This window comes from Mauremys reevesii, linkage group 2 (assembly GCF_016161935.1).
Source record: "Mauremys reevesii isolate NIE-2019 linkage group 2, ASM1616193v1, whole genome shotgun sequence".
Lineage (NCBI taxonomy): Eukaryota > Metazoa > Chordata > Testudines > Geoemydidae > Mauremys > Mauremys reevesii.
The window spans coordinates 167794013-167816360 of NC_052624.1; the positions used below are offsets into that span (position 1 = coordinate 167794013).

Consider the following 22348-nt stretch of genomic DNA (forward strand, 5'->3'; position numbering starts at 1 on the left):
TCATGCAGGCAAAACTGAAAGCAAAGAGCACAGCCAGGATCATAATAGCCTTTTCCACGTGTTGACATAAATCATGATGTGATTCAATAAAGCTTTTGCTTTCTCTTTCATCTCTGCTGTACAGTGATCTCTTTGCTTTGCTTCAAACAGAGTATTTTTGAAGACGTTTTCTTAAACGATGATTTTCTTGACCCAGGGAGTGTCTGATTATTGCTGTGCATCAGAGCTTTTCATGCAAAGATGTTGGAGGGGCATGTGTGTTTGTCATTCTGTTACAGCTTTTCTCTGGGGGTGTGGGGGGAAACTGTTTTTAATACCCAAGAGAAGTCAGTATGTTCAAGTGTAAGTATTTATTTGTCTAGCATTCATCTCCTCATTCCTGTGTTTTGAAGTTTGCAAACTGCTCCTTCATTCAGGGGAATACTGACTCAGATCTATCGGGCCCAGTTCTGATGTTTCACAGTTGGTAAATTCAGATTAACTCCACTAGGTTCAGAATTACATGGACATAAAAAAACATTGTGTTTGGAACTGTAGTTAACACCTGCCTGCAAAATTCCTCAGAGAGCAGTGGGATCAGGGTGTGTAAATATGGGTGACTTGGGATCAACAGTGGGAGTTTAAAGCCTTTCCCTAGATTAGTAGCATGGTAGCAACCCAGGCAAGGGAGCTGAGTTGTAGTTTAGGCCCTGATTCAGTGTGATCCTTAGAAACGTTCTTATCTTTGTTAGTAGACCCACTGAAGTCAAAATTAAAGTTAGGCATGTGCTTAAGTACCTTTCTGAATAGGGGCCTAAATCCATTAGCTGGAAGTGTTCATAGATTATTAACCTCTTATATTGGTTGGCCAACTGGAGGGGAAGAAGAAATGAAATTCCCACACTCCTAATTGGGGTTATATCTATACAAAGGAAACTAAAAAAAATAATTCCCACCACTGTTAGCTCCCCCAATGTTAACATGCTGGTGTTTACTAGAGTCAGTTGGACCTGCTCTGAGCATGGCTGAACTGTTGAAACCAAATATATATTTACATTTGAAAATAGACTTAAGTAATTGGTGTAACCATCTAAAATTAAAATTTACTGTGACAAAGTAAATTTTATTACATTCAGGACTTTTTAGTCCATCATAAAATTGACAATTAATGCTGTACATGTGTACACTATGGTCCGTATGATACAGATGCTCTGTATTTAAAGAAAACCCTAAAAATATCAGATCCAGTGCCTGCCCATCACTGGAGTTGATGCTCCCTGCCACTGCACTGAGTTCCATGACAGATTCTACACCAGTGTTGCTACAGCCTGTGCATTGTGAGTGCTTTCGGGGCCTCTGTAATCCTTTTGGTATTCTCTCTCACTGTTGCTGTTCTCAAGGCTGTATTGAGTCCTGGTCATCCGGCTCCGAAAGGCCCGTACATTTCGAATGGTGAGTGCACAGATCACAAAACTTGGGAAGTACAAACAAGCAGCAACGATGCCAAACAGGCTGACAGCTGCATCACCCCCCTGAACCTCACAGTTCATCCAGGTGTATCCACGGCGTGCATACAGTCTTTCCCTCTTCTTGCATGTGTCTGTGGCGTTCACCTGGATGATAAAGTGTAAGTAAAGGCCAACAGCTGCAATATACCCCATACAAGCCAGCGCATCAAAGGCACATTCTGCCACAAGCATCTTCACAGAGAGTCGATCAATGGGTTTTGCCCCAACGATGAGGAACAGGAGTGTAAGTGCTACTAATGTCAGGCTGAAGGCTACTCCCCCATACACACAAGGAGCTCTCATCTGGCTGTACTGCATGTCCAGGTCTCGCACCTCCTGGAACTCAGTTCCTTCAAATGGGCTGTAAAACGAACCAATGTTGAAAGAGCCCGTTCCCAAACCTCCCATAGAACTATAGCCAGCAATAGCTGCATGGGAGGCTCCAACACAGATCAGCACTAGAATGTTGACGGTAATTTCAACAAACTTCAAAATACCTGCAGGAAGAAAAGAGTGAATGAATTAAATATTGGCTTAAAATGTATTTGTACAAATGGCGGGGGCTGGGGGGAGAACTAATGCATTTTAAACTACAGAGAGATCATATTGAGCTTTTCTCCTCAGGGGAGGCTACAGAAAAAGCCCTCCTTTGTATACGAAGCATTCACTTTAATTAGTGTACTTCAGAGCCTGAGCAAGATGGCTTTTTCAGTAATATGACAGTGCACTTGATAAGTGGATCATGCAAGAAAAAACCATAAAGATTTTTACAGTGTTGCTTGTGCTGTGATGAAGAAAAGGTAACAGCACCAACAGATTGTATTTGGTATTCCAGCTGCTTGACACAGAACCACACAGAATGGGAGCTGTCCATCTGAACAAAACTGTGGACAAGATTTTTTTTTTTTTAATCTCCAAACTCCAAGTGACTTTTTTTTCCTTTAAATAAATAAATAAATCAGGCCATTTATTAGATCCCTAAATATACATTTGGCAACCTTACTTTAGGCTCCTGTTTTAAAAAAAAAATTGGCCTCTTATTTGCTGGATCTAATCTAAATCAAACAAGGTTTTTAAAATCATATTCAAGGAGACACTTGTTCAACCTGTGTGCCTCGACTGACTTTTTAAAGGGAAGTAAATCCTATGATTCCCAGCTTGTCTTACCTAACACCCACTTTCTAAAGTAAAAGTGTATGAAAAAGTTCTTCTAGGCTGACCATCTGCCTCCTCTTGTAAAAAATTATATGAAATGGACTTTAAGCAAAGGAACAGCATTTGGATAATTGACTTGTTTGTCTATCACAAAGTAACAAAAGTAAAGCTGAAGTTCTTCAATTTCAAACCATCCACCATTGCAATGGCAATTTTATGAAGAGATGCCATTTAACATTTATGTTCCAATCCATCACCAAGCTGACAGGCAAAGGACATTTTTTATAGAAAGGATTCACAGACCTCTGCTACTAGTAGGCCATATATCTGTATTCTAACAATCGGGCAGGTCAGTGTTTTAAAAATCAGAACTACATGTAACTTTTCTATAGCAAGGTTGTAGGGATTGATGGCTGTCCGTCGGATATCACTTCCTGGAGCATAACTGCATGTTAAGTGTCTGCAATCCAACTGAATGCTGGCATTTCAAAAGGGCATTTTAACCAGCTAGTTGCTCCCCAATGTAAGATAAGTCAAAAATATAATATGTAGTTCTTCATCTTAAAGTGGCTTATAAAATATATCCACACAGCAAACAAATACCTACATCCTTATGTTTGGAAAATGGGAACAAATTGGAGGAGGGAAAAATTTGCCCAAGAACACCAAGGCAAAACCTTGCTGTATAAGAAAGTGTCATAGGATTTTTAATGTCCATCCAGGGAAGACAGTTTTCATATCACACGTATACACAAGACTGCATAGAACTCATTTTATCTACCTTGTATGTCAGGCATTGAACCAGTGCCTCCAGGAAATTCAGGTACTGTACTACCCCACCTCTCCAAACACGTATAAAACACACCTGACCAAATAAAATGGCCTGTTTTTATTAAATCTACATTTTTACTACTTACTAAATCAGTCTTTGTACTGTTTTGTCTTACTCCATTAAAAAGGACTAAATGTTTATTTTTTCTGATCCTGCTCACTTCAAGCACTGAGCCTCCTAAAATGTAAATAGTCTTAGAGGAAGAGAGAGTACTGAATTAGCTTCAGATTATGTTGGACTAGAAAATCTAAGTGTTAATCTTATGTGATGACATCACCTTAAACAAGGAATTCAACAAAGTTACTGAAGGTCTTGTAAAGTGCTGGTTCTAGCTAGTGATGCCTGTAACACCACTGTTTTATTTACTGTTTGATGCAGATGGTATTTTAGATCTCACTGCGTATTTTAAAACCTCCAGGGTGGTAAATGTGAAGTGAAGAATTTTTCATGAGTCTAAGTAAATAATTCTAATGTAGAATTTGAAAAGTATTAAATACTTCAGCATAGTGTGTGTCTGCTTCTGTGCTATGCAGAGCTAGTCCTTCAATATGCATGTAGTAGTAATGATCACTTCATTAACCACTAGAGGGCAGACTAAGTTTAGTAAACGTTTTATTGCAGTTAAATTTGAAGCTTCAGGAGGCCAAACCTGTAGGGTAGCAAACATGCTGCACCTCCTTACTTCTGAAAGTAATTACTGAGTCCCTAAGGCTCGTCTTACCCCTGCTCCCCATTCTTTGCAGCAATAAGTGAATATAGGCTAAATGTAAGAAGCTTGCCAAAATGGTCGTGCATTTACTGGCCATTACAAAGTGGGACACAAATCACAAGAAGACTACAGCCTTTCACTTTATGCTGCCAAATTCATCTGTGTTGCATTTCCCTGCTGTTATCTAGCCAGCTGCTCTCTGTTGCTGTCAGCTCTGTCTGAGCTTGCAAAGAAAGGAATGAAGCAACACAACAAAAATTAGCCTCTTGCTCGGCTGTGTTGTTTTAGAAACACTTTGTTGCACTTTGGGAAGTGGGATTTCCCGATGCGAAACCAACTGTGCTCTTCAGTGGAGAGGTCTGAAAAACCCTGGAACTGTATAATAGCATGACAATTACTGAACCCAATCTACAATTTTGCAGTGCCCATAGCTTACTATGTAATTGCAGTCGGCCTGATTCTGACATGCTGATTTCAGTGAGACTCCTTCTGGAGTAAGGTACTACAGCATGATTAACAGTAGCAAAATCTGGCCCTTAGCAAGCAGGAGAGGAAATAGATTGAGGTCACTACATGTGTAACCATCTCTGACAGTAACAGGAGTTGCTTTATGGCATGTTGTGAATTATATTTCCACAAAGGCAAGAAATTCAGGTTAGACGGGTTTGTGTGTCAGTACATTTTTAACACTAAACTGCCACAATGCTGACTTATTGAGGAATTTGGGCTCGGCTTCACTGAACCAAGTTCACTGTACTTGCGTAAACAACACACACAGTCTTCCAGTGACCCTCTACTTCCCAGTTACTTGCAACATATTCAGACTGATTGTAAAATGGGCAAACAGCCACAGCTCTCCTAAATCAAAGAAAAAAAAATTCAGCTCCAGAGCAAAACAGGCAGCTGTGAATTACAGGGCAGCGTGGCTAGGTTTTGTCAAAGTAATAAACAGCTAAAGAGATTAGAACTTTGGATTAATAGCCCTTCTCAAAGTCTGACTTCCTTTAAAATATACACAATACATTGATCAGAGTACTGTATCCAAGCCCTACACAGTTGTCTCAGCAGCTCTTGTTCCTTCTCTGATCTCATTTACTGCTGCCTCCTAGAAAAACTCCCAAGCTACTGCTCCTGCCACTATCCTCAGTTCCACCCAGGTAGAAGTTTGCTTACGTGAGGTACATTTTGTAAAATTTTCCCACAGCAGCCACATTGGTGCCTGTATGTTGGGAGCGCTAATGTGCTCAGCCTACTGTCGGTTTTAACACACACTATCCATTACACTGAGCAGGAGTCAATGAACCTGTGGTAAGGATACCAGCTGCTGATGCACCTTGTCTGAACTAGGGCTCGCAATATCGCTCAGACTTGTAGAGCTACACTATTCTGAACAATGATAAGAAAATTTTACAAAAAAGTCCCCTATGTAAACACGGCTTGGTGTAGATGCAAGTTTAAACCTAGTGCCCAATTTTCTGCACCAGTACAAGCAATGGTGTAGATGCAAGCCCTGATACTGTTGCTGAGGAACGAGCACTAAACATGCCAATTTAGTGGGTCTTGCCCCGGTGTTCAGGCTCTAACTGATCACCATATATAGGGTCAGGAAGGAATTGTCCCTCAAGTCAGATTGGCAGAAACCCTGTGTGTGGGGATGGGGGGAGGAATGGTGGGATTCGCCTTCCTCTGCAGCATGGGGCACAGGTCATTTGCTGGTCTGAATTAGAGCAAGTGGTGGATTCTCTCTCTCTGTAAGTTGAAGTCTTTAAATCAAGATTTGAGGACTTCAGTATCTCATCCAGAGGTTATGGGTCTATTACAGGAGTGAGTGGGTGGATGAGGCTCTGTATCCTGTGATGTGCAGGAGGTCAGACTAGAGGATCATGATCTTCCCTTTTGGCCTTAAAGTCTAAGCGTGTGGTGAAGCTTGAGTATTTCCACCTCAAGCAGCAAGGCCTGAGGTAGGATTTACAGATGTGCCTGTTAGGTAGGATGTGCTAGCTAACTCCTTCTTCTAATAGTCTAATGTACACAAAGCAGAGTTTAACTCGTGCTAAGATGATAGCGTTAAAGCCTATGAGGCTTTGACATTCCACCTTAGTGTGTGTTAAAGTCTATGCTGCCTAGTCTACTTCCAGTGTTTGTTAGCTAGCACCTCCTACTACAGTGTTCTAACTTTTCAGTCCTAGTTTAGACAAAGCCTAGGGGGCTAAACTGGAGCTGCTGCCCTGAAGAGTAAAGTGCTTGTTCTTACTAGGTGATTTCATAATTAATGGATACTTTTTTCTCCAGGGTTTTTAGCATCACTTTTAAGGACAGCACATGATGATTACCAATATCAACATCACGTCCGAGTCCTTCCCCAGACCCCCACCCCCAAATAGTGAGCCATGCAAAAACTCAGGCTCACTCCCACCCATGCAGAAATAAAAAAGTGGACTTTTCAGTGTGCCCAGCAGGTTGGAGGAACTGAAGCTTGTCTGACCTAAAGAAATTGAGTAATACTGCCCACTAAGTGAGGGAGTAGAGCAAGTTTGGTTTGGGGGGTGGCTGCTTTATAACTCTGCAATTGAACACCAGAAACCAAACATAATTTAGTGTAGCACCACCATCACTCACGCACAAAACCGCTCCTTTGCCACAATAATTTAGTTGAAATAAATAAAAATTACAAAGTGATAGTATTCTTAAGTAGCAAAAGTGTTACAAAGTAGTAAAAACTTGAAACAGCAAAAAACAGGAGTTAATGTGGCAGATTGAACTTTTGAGCATAACAGATCTTTGAGCACAGACACAGACATGGATATCACAGAGACACACACACAGACAGACAGGGATACATACAGAGAACACACAATACAGACAAGTATGCAGACCAACAGGCAGAGTCTAAGAAAAGGATGAAAGTAATGAATGATAAGGAAAAAAAAATTTTGAGAAGAACATAGAGATGAAGTATAGAAAGGATGGAGAGAACTTAACATAGGAGAAGATAATATCCAAGAAATTAAAATACATTCCAGTTGTTTAATTTTTTTTAGCAGTTAATGTATTAGCAGTTAATTATTAGTTCAAGTTGCATTTTCTCTTTTTTGAGTCTGTTTTTGTCAGTTTGTTTTCTGTTTTTCTCAAGTTTAGTGTTTTTGGGTGTTTTTTTGAAGGTTTGAGTGTGTGATTTGTTTGTGTTCCTTGTTATTGTTTTTTTTTTTTTTGTATAATTTTTTTTTTTGTGTGATATTGTTTTTTTGCATGGCACATATGGCAGGGCATGGCTTGGGGCATGGTATGCACAGGATGAGGATGGATGGTGTGGCTGATGTGTAGGTGAGTGTGTGTGGTGTGATGTGATGGGGTGGTGATGATGGATGTGTGATGATGGTTGGTGGGAGATGGTATTGCAGGATTGGATGTTGGGGTTATGTTGGTGTTTGGTTGGTGTATGTGTGGTGGTGTTTTTTTGGTGTTGTTGCAGGTTGGGAGCGAGGCGAGGACTGGCCTGTCTCCTGCTGTCCTGAATCTTGAGTGGAGTGAGGATAGATAGATAAGAAGGGATGATGGAGAAGGATTTTAGTTGGGGGCTGTAGATTTATGGGCTGGTGGTGAGTTTTTTTTCTTTTTAGGCCTGTGTGGCTAGTGGCCTGCTTGGGTTCTTCTCTCTCTGGTCTCTGTTTCTTTTTTTTTCTCTCACTTGGTATTGTTGTTTTTTTTGTTTTGTAAGGTATTTGTGGGTTTTGGTTCTATCTCTGGAGGAGGGGAGCAAATCTTGTTGTATCTTAGAGCTTGATTGCAGCAACAACTGTTGTGTGTGGTGTGTCCGGGATGGGGATGGAGGCATGGTAGTAAGTAGAAGCTATGGCGGGTCAGGGTAGGTGGTGGGTATGGGTGACCATATGTTTTATTAGCATTAGCACAGTAGTGTAATGGAGATGTGTGGATTATTGTAGGGCTGAGGATTTGAGGGGGATGGGTGTTGTTAAAAAATGAAAAATCTCGGTTAAAATCTCTTTTTTCTTTTTTTCATGAGATCCAGATGATGAAGAGATCATCAATGTAAGTAAGGTAAGTAGAGTAGGAGTGAGGAGAGAGAGTTAAGTAGCGTAAGTCTAAGTAAAGATGTTGATATTGGGCATACATGAGGGGCCATGGCGGTGCCCCATGCCAGTGCCACTGACTTATAAGATATATATTGTCAAAAAATTGTGGGTGTTGTGTGAAGACACAAGTCACAAAGTTCAGCCACCAGGTGATATTATTATCGGATATACTGTTCCTGATGGCTGTAGTCCTCTTCGTGTGGTGAATGTTAGTAGAGGGCTCTTCATCCATCATAGTGGCCAGAAAATGTGTTTGAAGGAAGATCACTGATGGATTGTAGTTTCCTCAGGAAGTCAGTGGTGTCTCGAAGATAGCTGGGAGTGCTGGTGGCATAGTATTTAGCAATGCTGAAGGAAGGCAGGCAATAGTATTTCCCATAACTTGAGGGTAAAATTTTGTACATTTGCATAAAATGGAGACTGCTCTGAAGGAAACGTACGTGACCAAAACATGTTGGGTTTAATCATTTTAAAATAAAACCCACCCTGGACTAGATGGTTGCCCCCAAACTTGAATATGGGGGATCAGTTATCTATGGCGTTAGCTCGAGCTAAGTTAAGTTCATATCAGGACTAACTGTGTCATAAAATAGTTTCAGTAGTTCATTCCCATGGCGATTCTGTCAAGTGAGAACCATTTCTGATCGTGGTAGGTTAAACAAAGGGGTATTGTTGCAGTCTGTGGTGTAGAATATGAAGACCGTTCTGAGAGCCTTCAAGGAAAACTACCCTCTTTCTTTTAAACTTCAGAATAATCTTGGACTATCTCAACTAATGGTACTGCATTTTGTAAAAAAATAAGGTAATAACATTCATCATGAAAGCTAAAAAATGTACAGGATCTAAGCCAAAGCCCACTGAAGTTAACAGACACTCCCTTGTGTTGCAAGGATCAGACTGTGTATCTTTGAATAATACCCTTATTGAAAAGTCCTGTAGAATTTAATAATGTAACTGTTCTATATTATTTTAATGGTACTATTTGTGCATGATGCAAAATTCCTGTATCACTATTATACAGTTTTTAGCGTAGTTTCTGCAGCTGCATATTAAATTTCTGTTGAACCCTGATAGTTTTTCCTTATGAAAGTTGGTAGGACTTTTCCATAAATCCTCATGAATTTTTGACCACACCCAGACCATGTAAGTCTACAGCTCCCCCCATACCTGAAACTGAACCCTAGTTACTACTCCACCTAAGCTCATCCCTTACATCATGTCTGGAACAGTCGTAACTCGCCCCCCCCATCCCCCGGCCTCTTCTTCGTTCTTTTTTTCCTTCTCTTGTTTTTCACTTCTGTGAATTTTTTTTTTAAAACTTTGTGTTTTCCTCCTCTTTCCCTACTTGTCTGCCTACTCTGACCCTCACCTGAAGAGTGTGTACTACTGTATTTGGGTTGGGCAGAATTCACTGGTGGCCCCATAAGTGCCAAGCTATACGTGTGATGGCTGAACTGAATGTGAAAACTTGTGCCAATGAGCTACTGCATGAATCTGCAGCCCTGAGCACATGAGCTGTTCCTGTGGCAGGCTCCATGAGGGGCTGTTATAGAAGCAGGTCAGATATGAATTGGTCAGCTCAAGGGTTAAAGGCTGCACAGCCCATTTTAAATTCCCTGAGCCAGTGAGTCTCCCTCATTTAAAACAGATTTTTAAAAAGTAGGTTGGCTTTTGGTTTTAAAGACCAGTATTCTGACAATATAAAGTGACTTGAAGAAGCAGGAGTCAGACAGTTCTGCAAAGGATTCCGTATGTAGAACTCCTCTGGCCAATAAACATTTTTGCATTCCACAGAGTAAAGTTACCGCTCAACTTGAGGCTTTACAGTCACTTCTGGGCTGCAGCAGCAGCTGGATTGAGAGGGGAAAGGGGGAGATGGAAAATTAAGAAAATCTGACAGAAGGAAAGAAAAGACTTTTAAAAACACCAAGGGGGGGAGAAGAAGACACGTCACTGAAAGGAGAAACAGGTGAGGAGGATGAAGAGGAACAGAACGAAAGGGCAGACAGAGGAGGGAAGGTCATTATAAAAACAGGAAGGGAAGGTAACAAAGGAAAACGAAAGCAGCAGACATAGAAAGGTAACACTCTAAAAACAACCTAATAAAGCTGGATGCCTCCATGTTGCAATAAAGTTGCATGTTCACATGAGTGTGTGTTTGTGTTGAATACCTTACGTGTACATATCCATGAGTGTGATCCTGCTGCTAGTGAAGTCAACAGCAAAAGTCCCACTGTCTCTAATGGTGCAGGATCAGACCAATAGAAAACACACTATGTAAAAAACCACCCACCCTGCAGTTTGTATGTTCCCTTTCCAGTGGTGCTCTTCTTTCTCTGGATATTGCTAAAACATCCCTAATGGGGTAATACTTAAAAAGCACTCAGGTTCCAGGAGTTGAGTTAAGACAGGCAATGTAATGACAAAAATTAATCACTGAGCCTGGGAATTTCAAGGGAGCCTAAGGGAGTTGGGTACCTAAGTCTCATTTAATTCAAATAGAATCCAGGTGCCTAAGTCTTGTAGGATCCTTTAAAAATATTTTAATGAGAAAATCTTGTTGAATTAAAGTTATTCAATTTATCAAAATATTTTAAGGCCCTAAACTGGTCAAATGATGGAGAAAAATTAGTCAATTTGGAAAATATTACAAAATTTGATTTAGCAGCTCTCGTCAGAAGAGAGGCAATAGCACTATCCTTTTAAATATTTGTAAAATGTCCCTTGTTAGTGAAGATAACAATCCTGCTTAAAAGCCTCAAGTGACTCCTCCCGATAGCCTGGTAATTCTCAAGTTCATATGCAGGAGTTGTTTCATTCCCCACATCCACCGTACCCCGGAGACCATTTTCTCCCATAGGAGCAGTTTTTCCATACTGCCAAGAACTTACTCCAAGTCCTACTGTTTGAAACTCCTGCCTCTATTGCATCTGTGGCATATTTGGGACCTGCAGGACTGTCCAGGCAATATTGACAAACCTAATCCCTAAGTGATGGAGGGAAGCTAGCACGATATTAACTTCATGCTCCAGTACCACATAGCGTTAAGCTGTAGCTGCGTCATATGGGCTGAGAGCAATATGGTAAATAACTTCAGGCTACTTGGGGGATCAGGACATCTTAACCTTTTGCATGGTTCTTGCCTGAGGTTATTCCAGGTCCTGCCTTCTACTTAGACTCTTTTCATACTTCCTACAAAAGTAGGAACTGCTATTTGCTGCTTCTATGACTGCAAAATTCATCCCTGAAGCATTGAGGTTGAAGCAGATGAGAAGAAAGTGACACACCAAATCTTGGGCCCTGTACCAAGGGGTCCCAATATAATAACATCACAGAGGGGCCTACATTTATTTTAACTGGCACTGGGCACTTGCAACAGTACTTCCTGTTGTGAGTTTCAAATACTGAGATTTTCACCCATTGCACCCAGAGCTTTCTAGAAGGTGGCAAGTAAATGCCTCCCTGGTGCTGGAACAAATGTACTGAGTTGGTAGGAGGAAACCACCTTTCCCCAGCTCTTTTTACTATTACTCCTCCTTTATTAAACTGTCCTTAGTAACTAGAAGGTACTCTGATAGTTACTGCTTTTTTAATGAGCATCACTTGCAGAAGCTGGGGCAGGCTAGGGGAACTTGTACACTGGGACATTTTGTTAAATCAGGCAAACCTAGGCTGTAGAACCAACACCACAGCAGGATCAGTAGAACCTGTTCCACGATATGCTTTTTTTATAATTAGTTTATCCTTGTCTCAGGAAAACTGTTATAGCTTAAATTTAATAAATACATATGTAAGGTGACTGGGAACAGTACTAGTCTGTTGGGGTGATTACCTTTGAGCATGATTACACTTGTTAAAGGAAATTATTTTTATTCTAATTGTTAGAGGAGCTTGGCACAAGTGTGGGGAATCTCAGCCTGACATGGTCATAAAAAACAAGATACTCCTAAATGGGAATAATAAAAGTTGAACTTAACTGATCCATTCTAGTTTGGTCCATCAAGCATAATGGGCAGTGTCATTCTTTTTTCCTTTTAGAGGCTGTATAAATGTGACATCATGGATTAGTATCTAGTAGATCCACCTAGTAGATCATACCTGCTTTGCTACTGTCTCCTGCTGTGGCCTTGGGTAAATCACTTCAGCTCTTAGCCTCAGTTTCCCCATCTCTGAAAATGGAGGCAATACTCAACACTCCCTTGGAAGATCAATAATTTGAGCTGGGAGCCTCTGTGAGAAGTGGTTCATGACAGAGTGGCAAAACATATGACGTAAATTTCACAATGGACATGACAGATGTTGATCCTATGTCCACTGGACTGATCTCTAATCACTGGGGTTGATTTCTATCTTAATATTCCCAAAATATTCATTCCACTATTCAGAACTACTTTCCAGAATCGGTAGTGGTGGTTAGAACTTCGTCACATTTCTGAGAACAAAGGCTTATGGATGCTTACACTGTAATTAGTGCTAGTTTATTAATGCATGAACATATCCTGGAGAAAATCATGTTAGTGCACTTCAATTTTATTTCCTGCTGAAATGAAATTTAATTTTATTTGCCTTTAGTAAAAAGGGAAAACTGAAATTAAAATTTCCTTGTTGCTGAGAGATACCACTCTCTGAGAAGACAGGGGTCTGAACAATCAGAGCATTTAGGTTACATGTATGTTCATTAGCAGCCTATTGTACAATACATTTGAGAAATATAACACTGTTCACTGCATTTGCTTTGAGCTGTGTTCCTGCTGCTGAGAAATAGGATTTCTGTTACACTTGTTCCCTGCAAACTAAAGAAAAAATTGAGACAATCTTTCTATTCATTTGGAATTTAGAAAGTTAGAGACTAGGTAGTACCAGAATTAAAATAGATTACTACTAATGAAATTTTTACTGAATAACTTCTTGAATTGTTGGAATGGGCCAGAATAATGTATAGACAAAAGATGAAAGGACTTCGTGGACTTTTACTGTATAAACAAAAGTACTGTAAATAAATGTTGCCATGTCACTATTGCTTTCTCTTTCACACCAATAAAAATATATTGAAACAAAATCAAAAAGTGTGTGGGGTGCTCGTTCGTTTTGTTTTGGGGGGTTGGGGGTAAGGACTCCCCAAACATCTCTACCCTATTTATGATTAGAGCCTTACTCTCAGACTTGACTCAGTTTTTGCCCAAACCTAGGTGAAGAAAGTAGTGTGAGGCTCAATCCAGCACTTTCCACACCTATGACCTTCATTCTCCTAACTCCCCACATCCTCTGTCCTGTCATTCAATAAGAGTAAAACTGCATGTGAGCAAAAGCATAAATTACAAGTTTATTTTCATTGTCACAGGAAAAGGACATGCAAAAAGTTAATCACATTAATTGTAAAGCAAACTAAAAGACTCGTAAAACTTGACAATCTCCAAACATTAAAAATATTTCCAACCTATGTTTTGTTAGCATATTACAAATGCTGTGTGTTAGGTAAGTTGTAAGTAGCTATTGCAAAAAGTAGTTCCTTAATTTACAGTAAGTCTTCATTTAAGTGTCACCACCATTGTAAATTTTTCTTTCATATGCCCATCTCAAATATGGGATTTTTAGAGGCACCATTATCCTTGAAATCTAGTCAGTTAAAATACATCTCAAGGTGAATAATTTTTGGTGTTAACACCAGCCCCCCAAAATCCCCTACCAATTGTTGTGGGATAATCTTATTTCCCTATTTTGTCAGTGGTTTTCTCTCCTTCTCTGAAAGACCTTGCAAATGGGGGAAATTGATTATCCAGGGGAGGACAGTAAAGTTATATACACACACACACTGCTATTAAGTGCAAAAGATTTATAACAAAAGTAGTGAAGAGTACAGACTCTTCCAGTTATAGTGGTATTACACGTTACTTGTAACTGCAGCTGATAAATCAGATAATGATTTCTTTTAAATAAAGTTGATAGTATCTCAAGTCTGAATAAATTAATATATAAAGGTTTTGTCTTTTTGAATTTTTTTTTTACATTTTTAGGTTGATTATATTTCACTTTAAACAATCAATCAATAAATGCTCAGCTAATGTATATTGTCACCAAATTTCTATATTCTAAAATAATTTGTCAGTGACTAGTTCTATTGTATAGTTTTTTGCTGCACCAAATCCATTGGTTTGTCAAGCATTCAAGGCTTTCCCCAAAAAATTACACTGGGTGTAATTAGTCATTAGTTCCTAGAGCAGTACCATCCTCATACTGGCGGTGCTAATTTGAATACCAATGATATCTAAAACTGAGGCAGGTAAACTTGATTGGAAGAACGGGGTACACAGGTAATAGATCTTGCCTTACTCAATATGAATATGGTTAACTGCGTATAGTTAGCTACTATAGTTTGTTCATATAATTGTATTAATTCACATTTTGACTATTGTACTTGACAGAATAATAAAAGCAATATGAAACAGACCTTGGTACAGATGCATTGCTCTGATAGGTTTTATATTTTAATAAAGTAGAAAAGGCATGGTTTTGTCTTGATAAATAATGCAATATCTGTATGGACCATTTTAGCATCACAAGGACCAGTATTTCTTGGCAATAATTTTTATAATTTCTGAATTTTAAGAGACTGTTTTGGAATTAGATCCATTTGTTTTGCACAATATTTTTTATTTGACAGCTGGAAAGAGGCTAATAGATAAAGGTGAACACACAAGAAGGAGAGACAGCCAGAGATGGAAAAATGCAGTTCCTTTCTCTGGTGCTTGCAGTTCAGTTTTTGGAAGGCTATAGCACAAACCAGTTGGCCTCTTCTAGACCCCCATTTTAATCCCCTGCCTCTGAGTATGGTTGCCAACTTTGGTTGGAAGAATTCCTGGAGGTTCTCACATGAAATTATCTTTAATTAAAGATTAATCTTTAATTCCTGGAGACTCCAGGGCAATCCTAGAGGGCTGGCAACCCTAGCTCTGAGGAAAAAAACATCTGTCTTGTCTGAGCATGGCAAAGATCTTAAGAGATCTGGTCATTTGGGAGTCTTTTTGCTGTGACCAGTTTGGCAAGCCAAGTGTGCAAGGGTTAGCCTTATCGTGGCCGGCTAAACAAAATAGAAGACAAAGAGGAATAAGGTGAGAGTAGAAAGTAAAACAATAGGATAGCAGGAGCTCTCAATTCACACATCAGGTGTTGCTCAGGAAACAGCCATGGAGAAGATATTTGGCTCTCTGTTCTGGTCTAAGCCATGCTTATTTCGGAATCAGAGAAAAGAGGGTTCAATAGTGTGGTGCTAATTTCCTGGGTCTCAACATGTGATGGTGGAGAATTCATGTGGTAAGGATACCTCAGTTTCTAGATATTCCACAGAAAATGTCCAAAGGGAGCAGCAACTCCCCCAGAGAGAAACTGACTATTGTAAAACAGAAAGATACTGGGTCTGATTGTCTGACAACAACAGGAGAGATGAGGCTTATTCCAGACCGTCCAAGCTGTGTATATTTTTCATCATTAAATCCATATATGGCTAGAGTCATCAGGAAACTTAGGTACCTAGAAAATCACTGGATTCACAAAACCTAAGTTCAGCTCCCTATACAACAAATGGGAAGACTCAAGTGCCTCTGAATGGGATTCACAAAAGCCAGCGTGCTGGGAGGCTCCTTGCCTAAGATAGCCAAGGTAAGGTGTGTGCGCGCTACAGCCAGTCCCTTTTGAAGACACGCATCTAAGTCCTGGTTGCAGGGAGGGGCCTAGCTCTGCTTGGGATTCTCAGCTGCAAAACCTATCTTGGTGTTAGGCACCTAATACCATTTTTTCAAGAAACTCAAGGGGGAGAAGAGAAGAAAGTGGCCCTCCCTCAGAACTTTTGGCCTATGGTTAGAGTACCCAAGTGGAATATGGGAGACCCCCTGGTTCAAATCCCCCCCGCCACCCGAGGGGAGAAGATGAGTGCCCTGACCACTGTGCTATAAGATACTCCAGAGTGGGGATGCCTCAAGCTCTCCTGTTGAAACTGTTCCACTGTGGATAAACACTTAAGTCATTGGAGCAGGGGGCCTGGACCCTGGGTCTCCCAGGGGAGTGCTCTAATCACCAGGCTGTACAGTCACTCATACTTGCTCTGGCTTTCTATCTTGGGCCCAATGATTCACAGTGATTCATTAATGCAAAATTCCATGTTTTAAGGTGGCATATAAAGACTTAAGGACTAAAAAATGCAAACAGGTGCCTTGAGGAATTTACAAAAGCATCTAAGCAGCCTAGAGGCCTAAGTCCTATTGAAAGTCAGTGGGAGTTTGGTGCCTAACTCAGGCTCCTAGTCAGATTCACAAGAGCACTAATTTGCATCTTCAGGCATTTCTTTGTAAATCTGGCCCATAGACATTTAATAAGAACAATAACTGAATCATAGCTATGCCATTCATGAATTAGTCTCCCTGGACATTGGTAGTCCGTCCCCCTCCGTCTTTTGTCCCTTAGCCTGAGTTTGTTGTGTTTATGAATCAGGATGTGTGACTGAAACAAGGACATAAATCTGTGAAGCGACACATGGATGGTAAGCCCAAATAAAAATCCACATACCTCTCCTTGAGCATAGGTTATTACATTTCTCCGAAAAGGTCTTTTTCTCGGGATCATAATTTGGTGGAGAATTGACATATCCATGAGTTGGTAGGTTGTTTTTTTGGTACAGGTCTGAATTAGCAGTAGAAGGTCTGGAGTGTTGGTTGCTAGGAATCCCTTGTGTTGACCTGCAAATGGGGTAAGAGTAAAAGATTATCTATAGGAGACAGCACAGTCTAATATTTTTGGACAAGTGCACCAAAAAAGTATTAGTTTTAGTTTCTGGAAGTTTTGCTAACTGACTTGCTTCACTGGTATGTATGATCCCTTTTGTTTGCAGACATTTGGTAAAATGAGATCTGTTTGCAAGAATGTTCATGAAAAGCGAATCTATCACCTGCTTGCATTAATAAATATTCACAATGTTTTCTGACTATCACAGCAATTTTGAAAAACTTTATTTACATAAGTCCATTCAACTATTGCTAATGCTTTTGTGTAATTTGCAAAAAGAAAAGAGTGAGTAGGTGGAACTCTTGTTTATAAATACCATGTACCCTGTGATCACTCATCTGCCATGAAAAGCAAATACTCAACTACCAGCTTATGGACAAACTAGAGGCTAAAGTTTTCTGTAACAGTTGCACATAACAAATAAATCTGTAAATAATCACCACCAATTTGTGCATAAGCAATGTATCTCATGCATATTTGCAAATTTACTGCATTTCACAATGATTCTTTTACAAGAATACAAAACCATGGAATTAAAATCAGAATATAAAATATTTCATGATAGTAACATTGCATCTACTCACAACCATTCTTGTAAAATTCTAAAAAGGAGATCTGGTACAATATAGTCTCTCCCCCTTTCTCTGAACTCCCTTCCAGTTTAAGAATATCTTTCTGGTGATGCAGTACTACAGCAATGAATGCAATATTCCAGCTGCAGTAGCACCAGTGTCAGTGTATAACTAGTGCATTTCTGCTTGGATAGCCAAAATTGCACTGGCCATTTTGTGCCTTATCATACTGTAAACTCATCTTAATAACGCTTTTCTACCATTTATGGTGGATTAGGAAACTATATCTCATCCTGGCAGATAATGGCCTGACTTTAGTTAAGCATACCTTCATTTCCTCAGCTGGACTACAGCAATGCAATATGCTGGGGCACGAAACCATCAGTTCTTAGTTTAGTCCACCTAGTACAGAACATTGCAGTACATCTCCTCAGTAACAAACTATTATTAATACATCCGTCTGCCACTATTCCCATAGGATAGCAAATTCCAGGTCTTAGCTCTTTATCTTCAAGGATCAAAATGGCTTGGACCCAGGAGAGCTAAAAGATTTCCTGAACCTCTGGTATGATCAACAACTCCACCCCTCAGTCACAACAGAACTTTCTAGCACAAGGGGAGGGGAAATGTATCTGTGCAGGGGAGAGATTTCTTGGGGGCAGGTTTGAAACTGTTGAACAAATCCCCACAGGAACTAAGGATCATCACAAGCCTCACATCTTCTGCTCCAAGTGCAAAGCATGCTTCTCTGACCCGCGTTCTCTAATATACAAGCATAGTAGCGTGAACATAAAAGCCCTATCAAACCAAAACACAAAGCTGCCCTACAACTAAAACACAGTCCTCCCTCAGAGGAGGAGGAGAGAATGGACTGCATGTGACAGATGTTACACATTTCAGTGCACGACTGAAAGGCTCTCCATCACTATAGTTATGAGGATGGAGTAAGAAACTGTATAGAACAGAACTTGTCTAATATGGTGTCTTATTACTCTTACATTTCCTTCAGCATTATTACTTTAAAATTTCTCCTTCCAATTGAACATCTGTCTGAGATTACTTATCCACAGGTCTATTAGCCTGCATTTTTCCTCAACTGAATTTGAGTTTCATTTTCTAATCTCTAGGTTCTTTTGCATTTGTCTGTCCTCCTACAACTCCATGAATTTAACATAATCAACAAATAGTTAACCTGGATCTGTAAACAAAAGCATCCTCACTCTATAGAGAATTAAGTGATTTTTCTCGCTAGTTCTTTAACTTTAATCAACATTTTTCGGACTTTTGTCCTGGGTCTTGGGGAGCTGCCTGACAAACTAAACTGTGATTTATAAAATCTTTCAGCTAACTGCCCCAGCCTGGAGCCCACTCCTGCACCCCTCATCCCTGGCCCCACCCCAAAGCCCGCACCCCCAGCAGGAGCCCGCACCACAACCCTCTGCCACAGCCCAGTGAAAATTAGTCAGTGAGCAAGGGTTGGGGAGAGTGAGCGATGGAGGGAGTAGGGGATGCAGTGAACAGGGGACAGGGCAAGGGTATTCAGTTTTCTGCAATCAGAAAGTTTGTAACCCTACCATTAGCTGCTTCACATGTTGCACCACATCCACCCCAGACACTGAGACCTTGCTGACACGCTAACACTGGTTTACTAAAGAGTGACCACATGTGTTTACATCAAGTTATTTTGGTTTAGCTTAAACCTGTTCCTAGTTGGAAAAAGTGTTCATTCAGCCTTAGCATCTGTTCAGCTAAATGGCATCTTCAGTTAAACCAGTGCAACTCTACAGTTGGTGCAGGCTTGTCTACATGCAATCTCTGGGAAGAACAGGACATAACCCCTCCTTGGTCATGTGACCCAGCCACATCTCCTCGTGCCCACAACTCAGCTCCTCAACTCTTCCTACTCAGCCTCACCTCCTTCCTATCCTCCCAGCCCACGTGACTTTGTCTTCCTCACTGTAGTTCTTTATTACAAAGAACGTTTGTTTAGACTCTTTAAAACTTCCAATAGCAAAATAACTCCGCCACAGTTCTGAATGTGGCACATTCACATTTCTGAATTTCAAATCTGAATATGTCCCTCCTGGTATTGTAATAACCACAACACGAATGTAAAAACACAAACAAGCTCTGCACCCCATAGTGAGGGACAAAGGAGACATACCTTCCATTGGATGGGTATGGCTTTTTAGCCCTTCTCTCCTCATGGTGTCTGTCAGATCCGTGGCTCTCATAATATCGGTGTTGCTTATCGCGGTGAGGTCTCTCAGCATGAGACATCTTGTTTCTCACATGTATTTCTTCTTGCTGAAATAATCTACTGAGCCAGAGAGATAAAACCAATTCAGTTGATAGTTCTAATTACTCATTGACCAGCATTTGCACAACATGATCACCCTGTGCTAGTTAAGATTTCAGTAAAGGTGATCAAGAAGTACAATGGTGTGTGTGTGTTGGGGAGGTGTGGAGGGGAGGAAAGCAGTACTTAGTCCATGAGTAAGATGTAGCTTCTCAAGAAGGAAGTAAGGTCTCCTTTTATTTTTCCATTGCCAAGTAACTCTGACGTTTCTGCGTTCAACAGTACAGGTATTTAAACACATTTTTCTTCTCTCCTAGCCTGATTATAAGCAGGGCCGACTCCAGGCACCAGCGAAGGAAGTGGGTGCCTGGAGTGGCCAATAGAAAGGGGTGGCAGTGCATCTCTTGTCGGGGCGGCACATCCATAGCTGCCAGCGGCAGCATTTCGGTGGCAGCTCAATCGGCCCACTCCTGATCGGCGGCAGTTCGGCGGCGGGTCCTTCACTCACTGTCTTGCTCCTCTACGGCACTTGGGCAGCAGCTTCATTGGTTTTTCTTTTCTTTTTTCCCGCCACTTGGGGCAGCAAAAAAGTTGGAGCCGGCACTGATTACAAGGGCAATGCATAGCATCCTCCTGTATTCTCATATAAAGCGTATCTTAAGACTCATGTAATGGTTGCTTAATGTCTTATAGAAAAAGACTAGGAAATGCCCACATACCTATTTAGGTCCGCGTGGTGTGAATATGTGGTTTCCCCTGACTTTACTAAGAGCCATGTATATCTGAGAGCAACATTTAGCACTTTTAGTATGTTTAAGGAGAGAACAGAAATTAATGTGATGCCCTTTAAACGGAGGGTTATAGTTCTGGCTATAGCTATTAACATGAAGATAAGATTTAGAGTACATTATCCTTGGGTATTTAGGGTAAAATACATTAGAGGTGTTGTAATTATCCTCCCAAAATCAATGTTATAAATTCAGGAAATTCAAATGTAAGGTTAATGTTAAAAGAATCACAAGGTGTGAAGGCATGGAACCATGCAGTTACTTCACCCAAACAACCTTAACTCTGCCGTGTAGGGATACCATGTAACAACCAAACAATTGTGATTAATGCATAAATGTTTACAGACCCACATTAGATGCAAGTGGCCTCTGGCCTCCCCCCCCCATTTTTTTCCCCTGGTGGTGGCAGTGAAGGGAGGAGTTACGGTTGTATGGCTGACAAATGGGGAACCACCATCTTCCCTGAAGGCAGGGAATGGCTTCACTTCCATTTTTCTCAAAGGAATGCTATGACCAGTTTGAAAGTGGGCCACTGTCTTTCCTGAGAGCAGCTCGTGGCCTCACTTTCATTGAGAACAAAAGGAGATTGCAGCTCATTTGAAAGATGGGCCCTTTGTGGAATTCTTTGCTGAAGGAGAAACAGTTATAAAGTGGCAAAAAATGACCACACTTTCTTCTAATGTAGCCAATGCATGAGATTTCAACATTTAATTATGAGAAATGTGTGTTATTCCATTAAGATTATGCAGGCCGTGCACAGACGCCAAGAGACACAGGATGGTAAATTTAAAGTTCTCACTTTAAAATTAGTTTTGTCAAACTAATTACCTCGTGTATGTGCACAGTCTCAGAATATTCATTGTATACTCAGCCTTAGTGCTGTACTTTAGGGGAGCATATACTGGGCCTGAATCCTTATCTGTGGAACTACAGTACCCTACTCCCCTAACCTCGCCTGGTTCCCAGCTCCGCCCAATTCTGCCTGTGTGATCTCGGCCAGTTGACTTACATTTCTTGGCTCTTTCATCTCCTCAGCTGGGAAAGGGATATATTAACTTTCACCCCTACTAGTCTGGATTCCTAGTCCAAAATTTCAGCCCCATGAGCCCCTCTGAAGAGGAAAATGCCCCCTCTCCCCCTGCACGCCACCCCTTTAGCCTGCTCCTCTGGTAACCAAATAACACAGACACCAGGTGCAGGGCTTCGAAGGGGTCACACCTACCTCTTCCCCCACCAGCAGCGGCCACTCTCAGAGAGAGTCCAACCCAGCCCCAGCTCCTCTGCCATGGCTGCCCCACCCCCCAAAAATCCCCACCACATAAGACCCCGGCCATGCTCTAGTGCACAAAAACCCGCGCCTCTAGACCCTGTCTGCACAGTCTCCTTAGCCCGGAAAATCCAGCCACAACCCCAACCCCAAGCACTTCTCCTGCCCCTCCCCCCATCTCTCTCCCTTACCCCTCTTTAAAAGCGTATTTAAAGCGCCTCACTTGTCTGGCGGCGGTGGCAGCAGCACTCGGAGCCAGTGGTTTTAGCTGAAGTTTCCTCCCTGGCTGCTCCCCTGGGCCTCCCTGTTTGCCGCTCCAAGCCTGTGGAGCTGCATTTCCTTGTGTGCCGGGCCGGGGGAGGGGGGAGGA

At 41.1% G+C, this 22348-nt stretch overlaps 1 protein-coding gene across 2 annotated transcripts; it reads right to left on the minus strand.

The window, feature by feature from the left end:
- Window positions 1–1149: 1149 nt before the first annotated feature.
- On the minus strand, window positions 1150–22346 carry LOC120398464 (MARVEL domain-containing protein 3-like). Of its 2 annotated transcripts, none has more exons than XM_039525921.1 (4): window positions 22202–22346; window positions 19789–19941; window positions 16837–17006; window positions 1150–1984 (listed from the first exon to the last, which is right to left on the minus strand). In XM_039525921.1, the coding sequence occupies exons 2-4, from the start codon at window positions 19902–19904 to the stop codon at window positions 1287–1289; spliced, it is 984 nt and encodes a 327-aa protein (XP_039381855.1). In that variant the 5' UTR covers window positions 19905–19941; window positions 22202–22346; the 3' UTR covers window positions 1150–1286. The 2 variants fall into 2 exon arrangements, with proteins under 2 accessions (XP_039381855.1, XP_039381854.1); XM_039525920.1 differs by having other exon boundaries at window positions 19789–19944; window positions 22202–22337.
- Between the last annotated feature and the right edge of the window lie 2 nt (window positions 22347–22348).